We start from the raw sequence: 12,322 nt of genomic DNA, 5'->3' as shown, positions 1-12,322 counted from the left end.
GGGGGCTTTCTTTTTTCCCTGGAAAAAAAAAAAAACTAAATAAAAGCAAAAAGCTAAAAGGAAAAGAAGGGCCCGACATGGCAGTTGACCGGTAAAGAAAAGCATGCTATCCAAGTGCGTTCTAGACGTATGAAAGGGCTTTTATTATACTGTAGAATTACCAGCTTAGAATCAAGCTTTATCTTTTCAATATCCGAAAGAGAGGACCAAATCACACATTACCCAAGGTTGTTTATAGTACATTCTTTGGTGATAGCCTAATCGGCGCCTTTCTTCTGCCCACTCTGCACAATTTTTATATTCATCTCTTTGTATACACCCCAGTGCTCACGGCATGATAACCCTTTTTGCCGACCCTCGCCGTTAAATCACTATTCCATCCCTCGCCGCGTAACAGCCTTTCCACTGTCTTTCCGAAGGTATACTTTGGATTCCATCCTAGTTCTTCCACTGCCTTGCTTGAATCATAGACTCGATCGATCCTTGCAAGATGCTTCCACCCTTTCTCCTTGAAGACGACATCCACGTCAGGAAAGATCTTAGTTATCACCTCAGCGGGGTTCCGGCTCAAAGAATCGAGCGTGTGTGCATCGTTCTTGAAAGGTGGCGGGGCGCTTATGATATACTTTCCCCACCGAATATCCTTGGCCTTTCTCATTGCACAAACCGAGGCGCTGACAATATCCTCAATGTCGCATCTGCGGTAGGCCAGTTCCAAAACCTTCAGGTTTTCATCGCTCATAGCCGCGCGACGGTCTTCGTCATCGTCCTCCTCGGGGAAAAAGCGGCTTGTGCGAAGAACTAAAACGGGAATTCCGCTTTGCTTTTGCATCAGAGCGCACATGTCCTCAGCTGCAATCTTCGTGACGCCATAGATGTTCTTTGGCACTGGAACAACAGATTCATCGATCCAAGCGGCGGGGTGTCCTGGCTTAGGACTTAGAGCCATACCAAAGGCGCTGGTCGTACTGAAGAAGACAAAGCTCTCTATCCGCTCTCTGAACCTGGAAGATTCTTCAAGGAGGATTAGAGTGCCGACAATGTTGGTCGAGATAAATTGCTCCTTGCTGTGGCTGTCCACGTGCGGCTTATGCAATGTCGCAGCATGAAGAATGTGCTTAATGGAGTTGGAGTCGAAAATTGAAGCAATGAAGGCGCGGTCACTAACAGATCCCACAAGTGTTGTAGTCGGAGAGGGGAGAATGTCGATGCCCAAGGGTCTGAAGCCCAGAGATGGCAGGCTAAGCATCAGAGCGGTACCGAGATGACCAGCAGAGCCAGTGACCAGGACATCATACGATGAAAACATTTTGAAATGGAGGGTGTTCACAAAGGGATTTATTGCTTTGTCTGTTTCGCGGTAGCATTTAACAGCACAAGTCAATGAGTCAACCAGGGCGCCGAGGTTTCTAACTAGGGCGGAGCTAGCCGTGCAGGTTTCCCACTTACATAAATATTACCTAAGGCAATCGAATCCAGGATACTTCTGAGGAACTTGGATTTTAGGAGTTGTTGTGGAATAGTGTGCACTTCAGCACCGAGCTCGGAAGAGAATTCGGCAAGATAATTTGTTTTCAAATTTGATCGTTGCCACTTAATCCCTCCCTCCCTCCCACTCAGGCCTCGGCGATGCCATCGCAATCCATATAGATCTCCGTGGGGATAATGATGCTGAAGTAACCAAATTGCATAATATAGTGTGATCAGATATTAGATTTGACACACCAGAAAACCAAGGATGGTGTGGCGACTACAGGTCAGCCCACCTCTTCAAAACCTAAGGCTGACGAAGTTGTTAAACACACCGCGTTCCTGTTATTATTATTATTTATCAATCATTTATTCCTCAGCCTGTTATCGGTGTTTCGTCGTGGGTAGCCCCCAAGCTAATGTGCACCACATCATGGTATATGTACAGTGGGTAGGTATGTAGGTAGATTTCAATTACCCCGGTTCCTTCGCCGAAGCGATATGCAGGGTACATTCACTGTATAATATCCGAATACGTAGAGTAAAGTATACTACTTACAGAAAAAAGTAGAGCCTCGCCAAGGCCTGCCCTATTCTAATTATCATCTGCATTAGCCAACGTGTGCACAAGGTGGGAGTAGGAAAAGAGCCTCATGATATCCCTGTCGGAGATATTCACAGTTCTTCAACCTTACCCACTAGGCCCGCGTTACCTGTGCGCCGTCTGGAACATCAGCCCACAATGGACTATTATGCATTCTGATTTAGACTAGTTTAAAATCTAGAAGAATATCCCAGATCTTGCACTTCTAGAAAAGACAGGCAGGCGGGGCTGAGGCCGGCAATAAATATTCTTTGGTCTCTTCGGACGGTGACTTCTCGATTGATTCAACTCATCGACCCAACTAATATACTAGACTGCATGGCTAGCTGCTTTTGCATGGACGAATCAACTTTGACACATTATAAGTTACTTGTTCATTAGCCATCCTCCGACAGTCCGAGGGTGCGGGCGTGGCTTAAGCTTTCTCTTCCACGTGCTCATTGTGGTGGCTCTGGCTAACCGATCTTTGCTTTTCTCCAACAATCTCCGTGAAGGTGATAGTTGGTTTCCAGCCAACGGAGTTCCGCGCGCTGCTGACTTCAGAGTACAGCTCATCCACTTGCTCCAGGGAAAGTCCCTTGGTCTCATAAATCATGAAGTAAACGAAAGCAATACAAAGGAAGCAGCATCCAAACCAAATGAAGAAGATTTTGGACTGCAGGTTTGCATTGCCTGGGCCGTAATTCACCAGGTACGGGGTAGAGTAAGCGATGGCCCAGTTGAGCAGCCAGTTAGTGGCGGTAGTCATGGATAGAGACCTAGCACGAATCTTCAAAGGGAAGATTTCACCAGTAACGACCCTGTTCTTACATTAGCTACCATAATGGTAAAAGGACAAGGAGGACTTACCAAGCAATTGGTCCCCAGGATGCAGCGAAGAAAAAGATGTAGATACAGATAAAGGCGATTGCAGCGTTCTGCGCCGCTTTGTTGTGGACAATAATGTTACCAGCAGCATCCTGGCTGGTGGTCGTCGTTCCCAGGACAGCGACCAGAAGCTGGGAAATAGACATGCCAATAGCACCCAGTAGCAGCACGGGCCGGCGGCCCCATTTATCAATAGCGTAGAGACCAGGGAGAGTCGAAACCACATTAACACAGTTGGTGATAAGGCTGATGACGAATTCGTTCTTGAATCCGGAGTTCTTGAAGAACTGCGTGCCGTAATAGAAGATAAAATTAATGCCAGTCAATTGCTGCAGAGCCTGAAGACCGCAACCAGTGAGTAGCCGCTTTCCCAAATTGCCTTGGAAGCATTCAAGGTAGCTGGACTGGCCTAGGCTCATTTCGTATTGATGGTTGGCTTGGATCTCAGCAATCTCTTCTGAGATAGCCTGATGATCTTCAGGTAGACGCCGAAGCTTCGCAAGATTCTTAGTGGCTTTGGCATGGTTGTCCCTTTTAATAAGGTACCGAGGAGTCTCGGGTAGGATGAGCATCCCAATAATCAACACAAGAGCCCATGCAAACTGGACAGCGATTGGGATGCGGTAAGAGCCGGTGTCATTCCGGCTGTGGGTTGAATTGTTTACCACCGAGGCCAACAGTAGACCAATGGTAATGGCTAGCTGGTAAGAACCGACGATGAAACCACGGATCCACTTTGGCGCGGTCTCGGACTGGTATAGAGGAACTATCATACTGATTAGTTGGAAAATCGTGACTAGATAAATTTCGGGTACATACTCAAGGCTGAAACCAAGCCCACACCAAATCCAGCAAAGAATCTACCGGCGAGGAATAGCGGAATTCCAGTAGCGGCTGTTTGTAAAACTACGCCGAATATGAATACCACGCTGGAAGCGATCAGGCCCCATCGACGACCGATAGAGTCTCCCAAAGGAGCGGCACCGAGAGCACCAAAGAATGTTCCGGCCGACAGGATGGAGACAATGGCAGATGATTGGTTAGAGGTAATATTGAGGTGTCCGGTACTGTCTCTATAGCCGGTGGAGAAAAGGTCTTGCCAGTACGGCATGGCAAGTATGCCACTGATGGTACCTGTATCATATCTTGAGAAAACCGAAGTCAGGTAAGATCAAAAAGTTTTCTGTAGTGTTAGGAGCCTACCCGAACAAGATGCCTCCAAAGGCCACGAAGCCAGAGATGGCAATGGCTGGCCATGATGCCCCGGGTACATCCTCAGGTTTCTTGAGCCAAATTCCCATGATGCTAGTGGAGTAGAGTAAATTGTAGATCTGTGGGACTTGAAGGTGAATCAGAAGAGAAAATTTCCGGGGAAGGCCCGATGCTGCCTCTTATACTTTTCGTGATGAAAGAGCATTGGTTGTTCGGTTGCCAGTCTCGAAGCGCAGTAGACTAGCATATTCTTCTAGGCGTCTGAGCAGCAAAGCATGGTATTGGGTACCCTTTCAGACACTGAAGCCAAAGTTGACGTCCGAGCACTCGGTCAGTTGAATATCTGCGAAGTTTCGCCGGCGCACCCTCATGATCGGGACTCCAATCGGTTGCCTTGGAAGGTCCTCTGGACAGCAGGCAAGTCGGACCAGCCACTTCCGATGGCGCACTGTACGTGAAAGCTAGCACGGATTGAACACAAGTTCGAGCCCTCCCTGTTCGGGTTATTCATGGTAAGTTTAGAAAAGCGGGCGGGGTGGAATGCGGGGGTCGAATCAGCCTCAGCCATGGCCAGTCCGGAGAAGTCCAGAGCCAGATCCACCGTGTTCTGGGGTAAGTTTTAACCGAAATGGGCCTAAAGCTACTTGTACCGCGAGACGTTTCTCCCGTGTCTTCAATTGGTCAGACCACCCGAAGATGGCCCGTTGTTTCTCCATACTCGGCGAATTACCAGTTCCTGGTAGCAGAAAGGACTACCTTGTGACAATAGAAAGACACATATGTATAAAAAGTAACCGCTAAATGTTATTTATGAGCCCCTAGCCTCTGAGGGTTGGAACCATTCTGGTGAGTAGTTAGCATGCGGCGGGATGCCGAGAATCTTCTCTTTCCCAGAACCCCAGAGTAAGCAGCCTGCAGAAACCCGGGAGCGCCTAAATTAGTTCACTTAATCACATAATTCTCGGGCCGCTGTTGGTCGGCATTTGGCGCGAAGGTTTAAGTTTCTCCGAAGAAATCCAGTGGTGGACTCCGCTGCAGGTGCTGCGACATTTGAAAGTTATGCTAGATCCACCACCCCTTAGAGACCTCCCCTCCCGCCTATGGAGAACGACCTCCATATGGGGAACGGATTGTACTATGCACTGGCAGATTCTCAGTTGCACTTGACCACCCACAATTTTCAAACCCCGAGTTTCTCCAGATGTGGTCCCCGTGGGGATCAGTGCCTGAGCACTCGAAGCAAATGGCTCGCATATAAATAACCATTGCCCTGTCGAGCTGGATTCTCCAGGAAGTATTTTTCCACAGCGACAAAGCCTTGTACCATTACCATGGTTCATCTCACCAAGACCCTTGCGGTGGGTATTTTGGCAGGCCTTGCGGACATCGCAAACGCCTTCAACTATGACCAGCCTTACCGTGGCCAATACCATTTCTCACCCCAGGAGCATTGGATGAATGACCCCAATGGTCTTTTATATCACAATGGGATCTACCATTTGTTCTTCCAGTACAACCCCGGCGGTATCCAGTGGGGGAACATGTCCTGGGGCCATGCCACCAGCAAGGATCTGACCCACTGGGAGCAAAAGCCCATCGCCCTCCGTGCCCGGGGATATGGCGGCAATGTTACCGAGATGTACTTCAGCGGCAGTGCGGTCGTTGATTCGAATAACACCAGTGGCTTTGGCAAGGGCGGCAAGGCCCCTATGGTCGCCATGTACACTTCCTACGTAAGCTTACCCAGCCAGCAAATAGATATCCGGAGAGGAAATGACTGACTCACTTCCTTTTCGCAGTATCCCGTTGCGCAGACTCTACCTAGTGGAAAGACCATTCAGGAGAATCAGCAAGCCCAGTCCATCGCTTACAGTCTTGACGATGGTATGACCTGGACCACGTACGATGCCGCCAATCCGGTCATCTACAACCCTCCAAGCCCATATGAAGACCAGTACAAGGATTTCCGTGATCCCTTCGCCTTCTGGCACGAGGAGTCTCAAAAGTGGGTTGTCATCACTACCCTGGCCGCATTGCACAAGCTTGCCATTTACACCTCCGACAACCTTAAGGACTGGAAGTTGGCAAGTGAGTTCGGTCCTTTCAACGCCCAAGGCGGCGTCTGGGAGTGCCCCGGTCTTTTCAAGTTGCCCCTTGATGGAGGGAAGTCCACGAAATGGGTCATCACGCTCGGACTAAACCCCGGCGGTCCCCCGGGCACGGTGGGCTCCGGGACCCAGTACTTTGTGGGTGAGTTTGACGGCACCACTTTCACTCCCGACGCCGATACTGTGTACCCCGGAAATGGGACCGCCAATTGGATGGATTGGGGCCCAGACTACTATGCCTCGGCTGGCTACAATGGCCTCTCTGTTGATGACTATGTTCAAATCGGGTGGATGAACAACTGGCAGTATGGAACGAACATTCCCACCAGCCCCTGGCGAAGCGCCATGTCCATTCCTCGGCACCTGACTCTCAAGACCATCGGGGCCAAGACGACTCTCGTTCAGCAGCCCAAGGAAGCCTGGTCTTCTATCGTGAGCAAGCACCCAGTCTACTCGCACACCTACAAATCTGTTCCTCAAGGCACCGTTAAGGTAGGCACCACTGAAGAGACAATCAAGATCGACTTGAGCTTCGCTGCTGCTTCCACCGCTTCGGAGTTTGCCATCGCTGTTCGGGCTTCCGCCGACTCCACCGAGCAGACTCTTATCGGTTACGACTTCGTCAATAAGCAGGTCTTTATTGATCGCACCAAGTCTGGAGATGTGTCTTTCGACAAGACCTTCGCGAGCATCTACCGCGGACCCCTCGTACCAGATGTCAAAGGCAACGTGAACCTGAGCATCTTTGTCGATCGGTCCAGCGTGGAAGTCTTCGGCGGCCAGGGCGAGACCACCCTGACGGCTCAAATTTTCCCGAGCAGCGATGCGATTCACGCCCAGCTGGTGTCGACTGGGGGGGACACCAAGAGCGTCAATTTGAAAATCTATTCTGTCGCCTCGACTTGGACCTAATAGCGCTGACAATCTAAATATGGTGACTTATGAAAAAGGAAGCATGATTCATAAACTTTCGAAGCTAAGGAGGATCCTGTACAGTGCAGAAGGATACTGTAATTAGAAAAGGCAATAAGTCTCTGTCTCACAGTGCTTGGTTTGTATTTGCCTTCTTTATTATTATTGACCTGGGGACTGCGTTAGAGATGTATTCTCTCCTAACCTCTAAATTTAGCCAATATCAGACCTCTGTTCACTGTCTTCTGAGCTGCACGCCCGTATTCCTCCGCGACACTCCTCAAATTGATTCACGTATATATTGCCATGCCATGTTCGGAGTAATTTATCATTCATTTACCTTCCCGTTATATTGCTTCACCGCAGTGCCTTTGCCACTGAATCTTTTCTTGGTACCCGATATGTATTTCAAGAGCTTATATAAGTTTGCTCCATTTAAAAGGCGGTAGATCATGCATTTTACTGAGGTAATCCCAGCGATTAAATATGTATTAATTTCCGATCGTCGGGGGCTTAGATAGAGATCTTCAGCCGCTCCAGCCATTGCAAGACCCAAGCCTTTGTTGATTATGCTGACCGGGCACCCAGGCTCATAGACATTAGAAGCTGGCGCAGATTCAGACCCCACTCTCTCAGTCCATATTTAGAACTTCGCTGGTAGCGATGTTGTTGATAGCCAAAATGTAGTTGTAGGCCAATTTGGCGGAGACGCCGCAACCTTGGGCTTCCATATGCCACAACTTAGCCCCCATGAGAAGAAAAACAGGGTCCATTCGCTCTAAATGATCTCCTGACTCTATATCTGCACCAAACATAAAGGCGAAGGACGATTCGAAATTTTAAGTACGGCTAGAAGCCGGTGAATTCAAAGATGGCAAGAAGACGGTCTATTTGCAAGCCAATTCTTAAGCCAAGGACGACTCTATAGTAACGTTTAGAAAGAAGAGTGAAGCCAGTCTCCAACTTGGCGTCTGACCAAATGGATGAGAACAGACTAGTGGAGTCATAGAAAGAAGCCGGCGGGACATTTTGGCAGGGAATGGGCGCGCCACTCGAGTGTGCATGGCCAGCTCGGCTGTTCTCGTTCTCGAACAATCCTTCGTGGCCCGGGATCCATCGTATTCGTATATGGCAGCCCAGACACCACAAGCATACTACTAGACCTGCGATTTCGCTGAATATATGCTGGTCGGAGCTACGGCATGGTTATGCGCATGCCCGGATTGGGCTGACAGTATGTACATAAACCAGTTGCTTGTGTGGTCTCCTGGTGCACATTCTCACTTCTCAAGTGCAAGGATCTCCTCTCATTCATTCCTCGTAGGTTTTCGTAGGTTTGATCAACACTGAAACCTCACTGTTTGTTTCCTGATGGGAGCCTTGTCCAACCCTCCGGAGGTCTCGAGCCAAGACTTGGGTGGTTGTAGTGAGGACCCTTGAGGGCTCTGATGGAAGCTCTGGTGAAGTCCCCTGCATACTTAGACGAGCCCCTGTGCACATGTATGGATCTTCAGCGCATCGCTCTGTTTCGGATTTCTCCGGAATTTGGCTGTCTGGTTTGGGATGCTCTGTTGAACATCGCTCTGGTGGAAGACCCACCTTGACAGCCTTGATCAACTTCCTAAGGATAGCCCATTCAAGCTTCAGCTTGATGCTGTAGACCAGTGCCTTAAATGTTGTTTGCACAGAATACAGGCCGGCATATTGCGTGCCAACCAAAGAGCCGTCAAGTAAAATGATAATCACACTGATGAGCAGGAGCTCATACAATATATACCGATAACGGGTCTCATTAGTAGACCTTAAGAACTTCAACGTACCCCAAATATAGATCGCGGATAGCAATGTCTCTTGGATACAAAATCCGATTAATTGTACTCGCTCGAGAATATTGTATCCTTTGACGAAAGGGGCAGGATGGGTTGGCGCGTTAGTGCCGAATGCAACCACCGCTGTTGGTATATGGAATATAATAGCGTCAAAGATGATTAGGTAGAGGATGCCACGTAGGACTCGATGATTCCACACAATCAGATGGAGTCGTGACCACAGGACCATTGACTGGCCCGTCACCATGCAACACCAACCGATGGTCACCAGTGTGTGTGTTCCGAGATAATTATGGCGGACAACGTTGAAGAACTTTAGGAATAAGCCGAGACCGTATGGGATAATACCGGCGGATGCGACAAGCAGACTCCAGAAGTAAATGCCCCTCCACCGTTTGAATCTTGTGAAACAGAGCACCACGAGCTCTACCGCATTATACCAAGACAATCCGATGAAGGTAGCAAAGAGGATTTCATCTAGACAGCGGCGGTTGGTATAGATGCCTCCAGTGAAGCCATTGTTGCCGTGAGACATGGAAGGCGATCACAGTATCCTGACTGTTATGGAGCGGAGGATCACGAGTATGTCGGCACCAGCTTTGTCTATGCCCTGGGATGTAGAGGCCCGACAGGTTATAACACTTACACAGGACTGAAGGATTTTTGCAAATAATGTCCACTGAATGTAATCGTCATGCCTCAGTCTTCGATGCTTGGCGGTGAATCTAAGTTCGCCAGAAACGTGGTCGCATGGGGTGCCAGAACCAGATCTTTGATAGGACGGTTTCCACTCGGATAACCTGAAATGCCATTTGTCAAAACGGATGTAGCATGGAATACAGCGTATTGTTTAAGACAATATAATCTATAGGTATATCTATATATATTTGTAAACCCATTAAGTATAACTGGCACGATTGGGATATTGTAGAAGGCTTATGAAACAGCGGCCATGACTTCAATGCCCTGATGATTAAAGTTGGTGCTTAGCGCCACGTTGATCGTCACACTAAACGAGGACAGCACATCTTTTTCCATGGCTCAAAACGAACCCTAAGCTTATCGGGAAGGATTCAGGATCACATCCAGTGCGTCCGGGGAAAAATGAGACCCAGAATTTGTGCAAAGCCATGGAGAGGACGTGGCTGGATTATCAAACCAGGCCTTTCGGACATAGAATCCGTTACCGATCGATTGGTTGACTTTGCTACATATCCTCCCAAGTGGTCGATTGGCCTTCGCCACCGTGGTTGCCAATATGGGAGGACCCGGCTAATGTAACTCTATTGTCTATACTGCGTACTTTAGGATCTGGAGAATGGTCCAGACCACTCTATTTGTGCCACACTCCTCGTCCAGCGTTCGAGAGGTTAACAAAGCCCGGCAGCTTGGTCGGGAATGCGCTGAACCCTCAATCTCTACCGCCACCTTTCATCTCTAGCACCACCACCTTTCATCTCTACCACCACCTTCCATCTCTCGTTGCCCAAATGCACACTGTAACCAACGCCTTGAGCGTTGGTAGTCATGGCCAATTCTACTGCATCGAACAAGGACCAGGGCCTCACAGAGGGTATCTATACCAGCAGTGAATGCCTTGATTCGACCCTTGTCTCTGTTTTCACCACCATTGCCTACTACAACGTTATTGAGCTCCTGATTCTCTGCTTCACCAGATTCAAAAAGAGAAGGGATGTCTACTTTTGGACATTGTTGGTTGCGACCCTTGGGATCATTCCCTATAATGTCGGTTTCATGCTCAAACTTTTCAACGTCATACACAACAACAATATCTCGATAACGTTTACGAGCATCGGATGGTATTGCATGGTGACCGGCCAGTCTATGGTGTTATGGTCCCGGCTCCACCTCCTAGTGCAGAATCGAAAGCTGCTGCGTGGCATTCTATACGTGATCATCATTGACGCTTTTGTGCTCCATATCCCTACCACAGTGCTTGCCTTTGGTACCAACGCACCGAACCATCCCAAGGAGTTCGTGAGGGGGTATGAGATTATGGAACGGATACAACTGATTGGATTCTGTATCCAAGAGATTCTGCTATCAGTCTTATATATTTGGGAAACTGTCAAATTTCTCAAGCTTCACGTGAAAAATCGGTATTGGGGTATACTACATCAGCTACTTGTTATCAACGTCCTCATCATCCTGATGGATGCCTCGTTTGTCGCTGTTCAATACGCGGGCTTTTACGCGATTCAAGTCACTTTCAAGGGCCTGGTATACAGTATCAAACTGAAGCTGGAGTATGCCATTCTGGGCAAGCTCGTCAAGGCCGTCAATGCAAAACGCAAAACAACCGAGTCTTACAACAAAACGGACCGCACCGACCGATCCTCCATCCCATAACCACCCTGAAGCTCCGGCCTGTCAATTCTATAGTCTGGGTGTCCTTACTACTGCTGTTAGGGGCACCACCAATACCAAGGCTGGGAAGGGTCTCTGGGACCAAGATTGGAGTTGATCCAGGGCCGACGCGAATGGACCAGCAAAACGGGGGAGGGGGGTGGCTGATTGATTACACTCGGGAAAGTGGAGAGACGGAGCCATGTTGAGATCTTGACCGAGAATATGCTTGCGCGGTGAATCATGGGTGTGCTATGAAATAGAGAAGAGATACCTCAAGCTGTAGAATCTGACTTTTCATCGAAATGGCTATCGAAGTATTCGCATCTATTACGGCACCCCACAAACTGGATTGCTAATTCAACTCAACTACATTCGCGTAAATAATACTTCTAATTATATCCAACAGCGTATGAGATTTCTCCGATCGACAGGGACCAAGTGACGTTTCAGCCCCGGGTCCCCCTTGGTCCCCAGTTCCACATCCACATGGTTGCAGAAAACCAGACTTGTAGCACTTGTTGATAGTTGTATGAGAATGATTTGTAAGTTTCCCAAGAATCTTCAAATTCACCAGATTCTTCTTTGGCAATTGGCAAAATTAACCCCCAAACTCACTTCTTTCCCACACACCACTCGAAATTCCACCATGGGCAAATCCCCATCAGCTCCAAAGTGAGTCCATTCCTTACCCCAAGTCTGCAATCCACCATGCTTAAGGTTTCAGTATTTGTTCAACCATTATATACATAATATGGAAAGTGATGATATGGAAAACACGGAATCATAAATGAAATCCAGTCAAATTTAGGGTTTCTTGTAAAGGACTTAGACTGGTTATTATTCCTTTCAATGCTAAGCCCAGTACATACGACCACAGGGTGTGGAGAACAGGGCTTCCCGTCCGCTCAGCCGTACTTAAGCCACACGCCGGTAAGTTAGTAGTTAGGTGG

The 12,322-nt window shown here is 48.5% G+C and overlaps 5 protein-coding genes across 5 annotated transcripts; 2 read left to right on the top strand and 3 right to left on the bottom strand.

Moving 5' to 3' along the window:
• Positions 1-331: 331 nt before the first annotated feature.
• PENARI_c006G12291 (NAD-dependent epimerase/dehydratase family protein) lies at positions 332-1,309 on the bottom strand (the record flags this gene model as incomplete). The annotated part of the gene is made up of 1 exon (XM_022630672.1): positions 332-1,309. A coding segment is annotated over one exon (978 nt), but the record flags the coding sequence as incomplete, so codon positions are not given.
• Positions 1,310-2,489: 1,180 nt separating this feature from the next.
• On the bottom strand, positions 2,490-4,242 carry PENARI_c006G03884 (sugar porter family MFS transporter; the record flags this gene model as incomplete). The annotated part of the gene is made up of 4 exons (XM_022630271.1): positions 2,490-2,874; positions 2,924-3,707; positions 3,761-4,086; positions 4,145-4,242. 4 exons carry the CDS (start codon positions 4,240-4,242, stop codon positions 2,490-2,492), a joined length of 1,593 nt encoding a protein of 530 aa, XP_022489704.1.
• Positions 4,243-5,484: 1,242 nt separating this feature from the next.
• On the top strand, positions 5,485-7,173 carry PENARI_c006G08707 (glycoside hydrolase family 32 protein; the record flags this gene model as incomplete). Its single annotated transcript, XM_022630503.1, has 2 exons — positions 5,485-5,886; positions 5,953-7,173. 2 exons carry the CDS (start codon positions 5,485-5,487, stop codon positions 7,171-7,173), a joined length of 1,623 nt encoding a protein of 540 aa, XP_022489929.1.
• Positions 7,174-8,484: 1,311 nt separating this feature from the next.
• On the bottom strand, positions 8,485-9,537 carry PENARI_c006G09277 (uncharacterized protein; the record flags this gene model as incomplete). Its single annotated transcript, XM_022630530.1, has 1 exon — positions 8,485-9,537. One exon carries the CDS (start codon positions 9,535-9,537, stop codon positions 8,485-8,487), a length of 1,053 nt encoding a protein of 350 aa, XP_022490007.1.
• A 992-nt stretch (positions 9,538-10,529) lies between these two features.
• PENARI_c006G00139 (uncharacterized protein) lies at positions 10,530-11,372 on the top strand (the record flags this gene model as incomplete). Its single annotated transcript, XM_022630097.1, has 1 exon — positions 10,530-11,372. One exon carries the CDS (start codon positions 10,530-10,532, stop codon positions 11,370-11,372), a length of 843 nt encoding a protein of 280 aa, XP_022489811.1.
• Positions 11,373-12,322: the final 950 nt, after the last annotated feature.

Source organism: Penicillium arizonense (genome assembly GCF_001773325.1).
Source record: "Penicillium arizonense strain CBS 141311 chromosome Unknown PENARI_contig006, whole genome shotgun sequence".
Taxonomy (NCBI): Eukaryota; Fungi; Ascomycota; class Eurotiomycetes; order Eurotiales; family Aspergillaceae; genus Penicillium; species Penicillium arizonense.
This window is presented reverse-complemented; position numbering and strand designations above follow the sequence as displayed.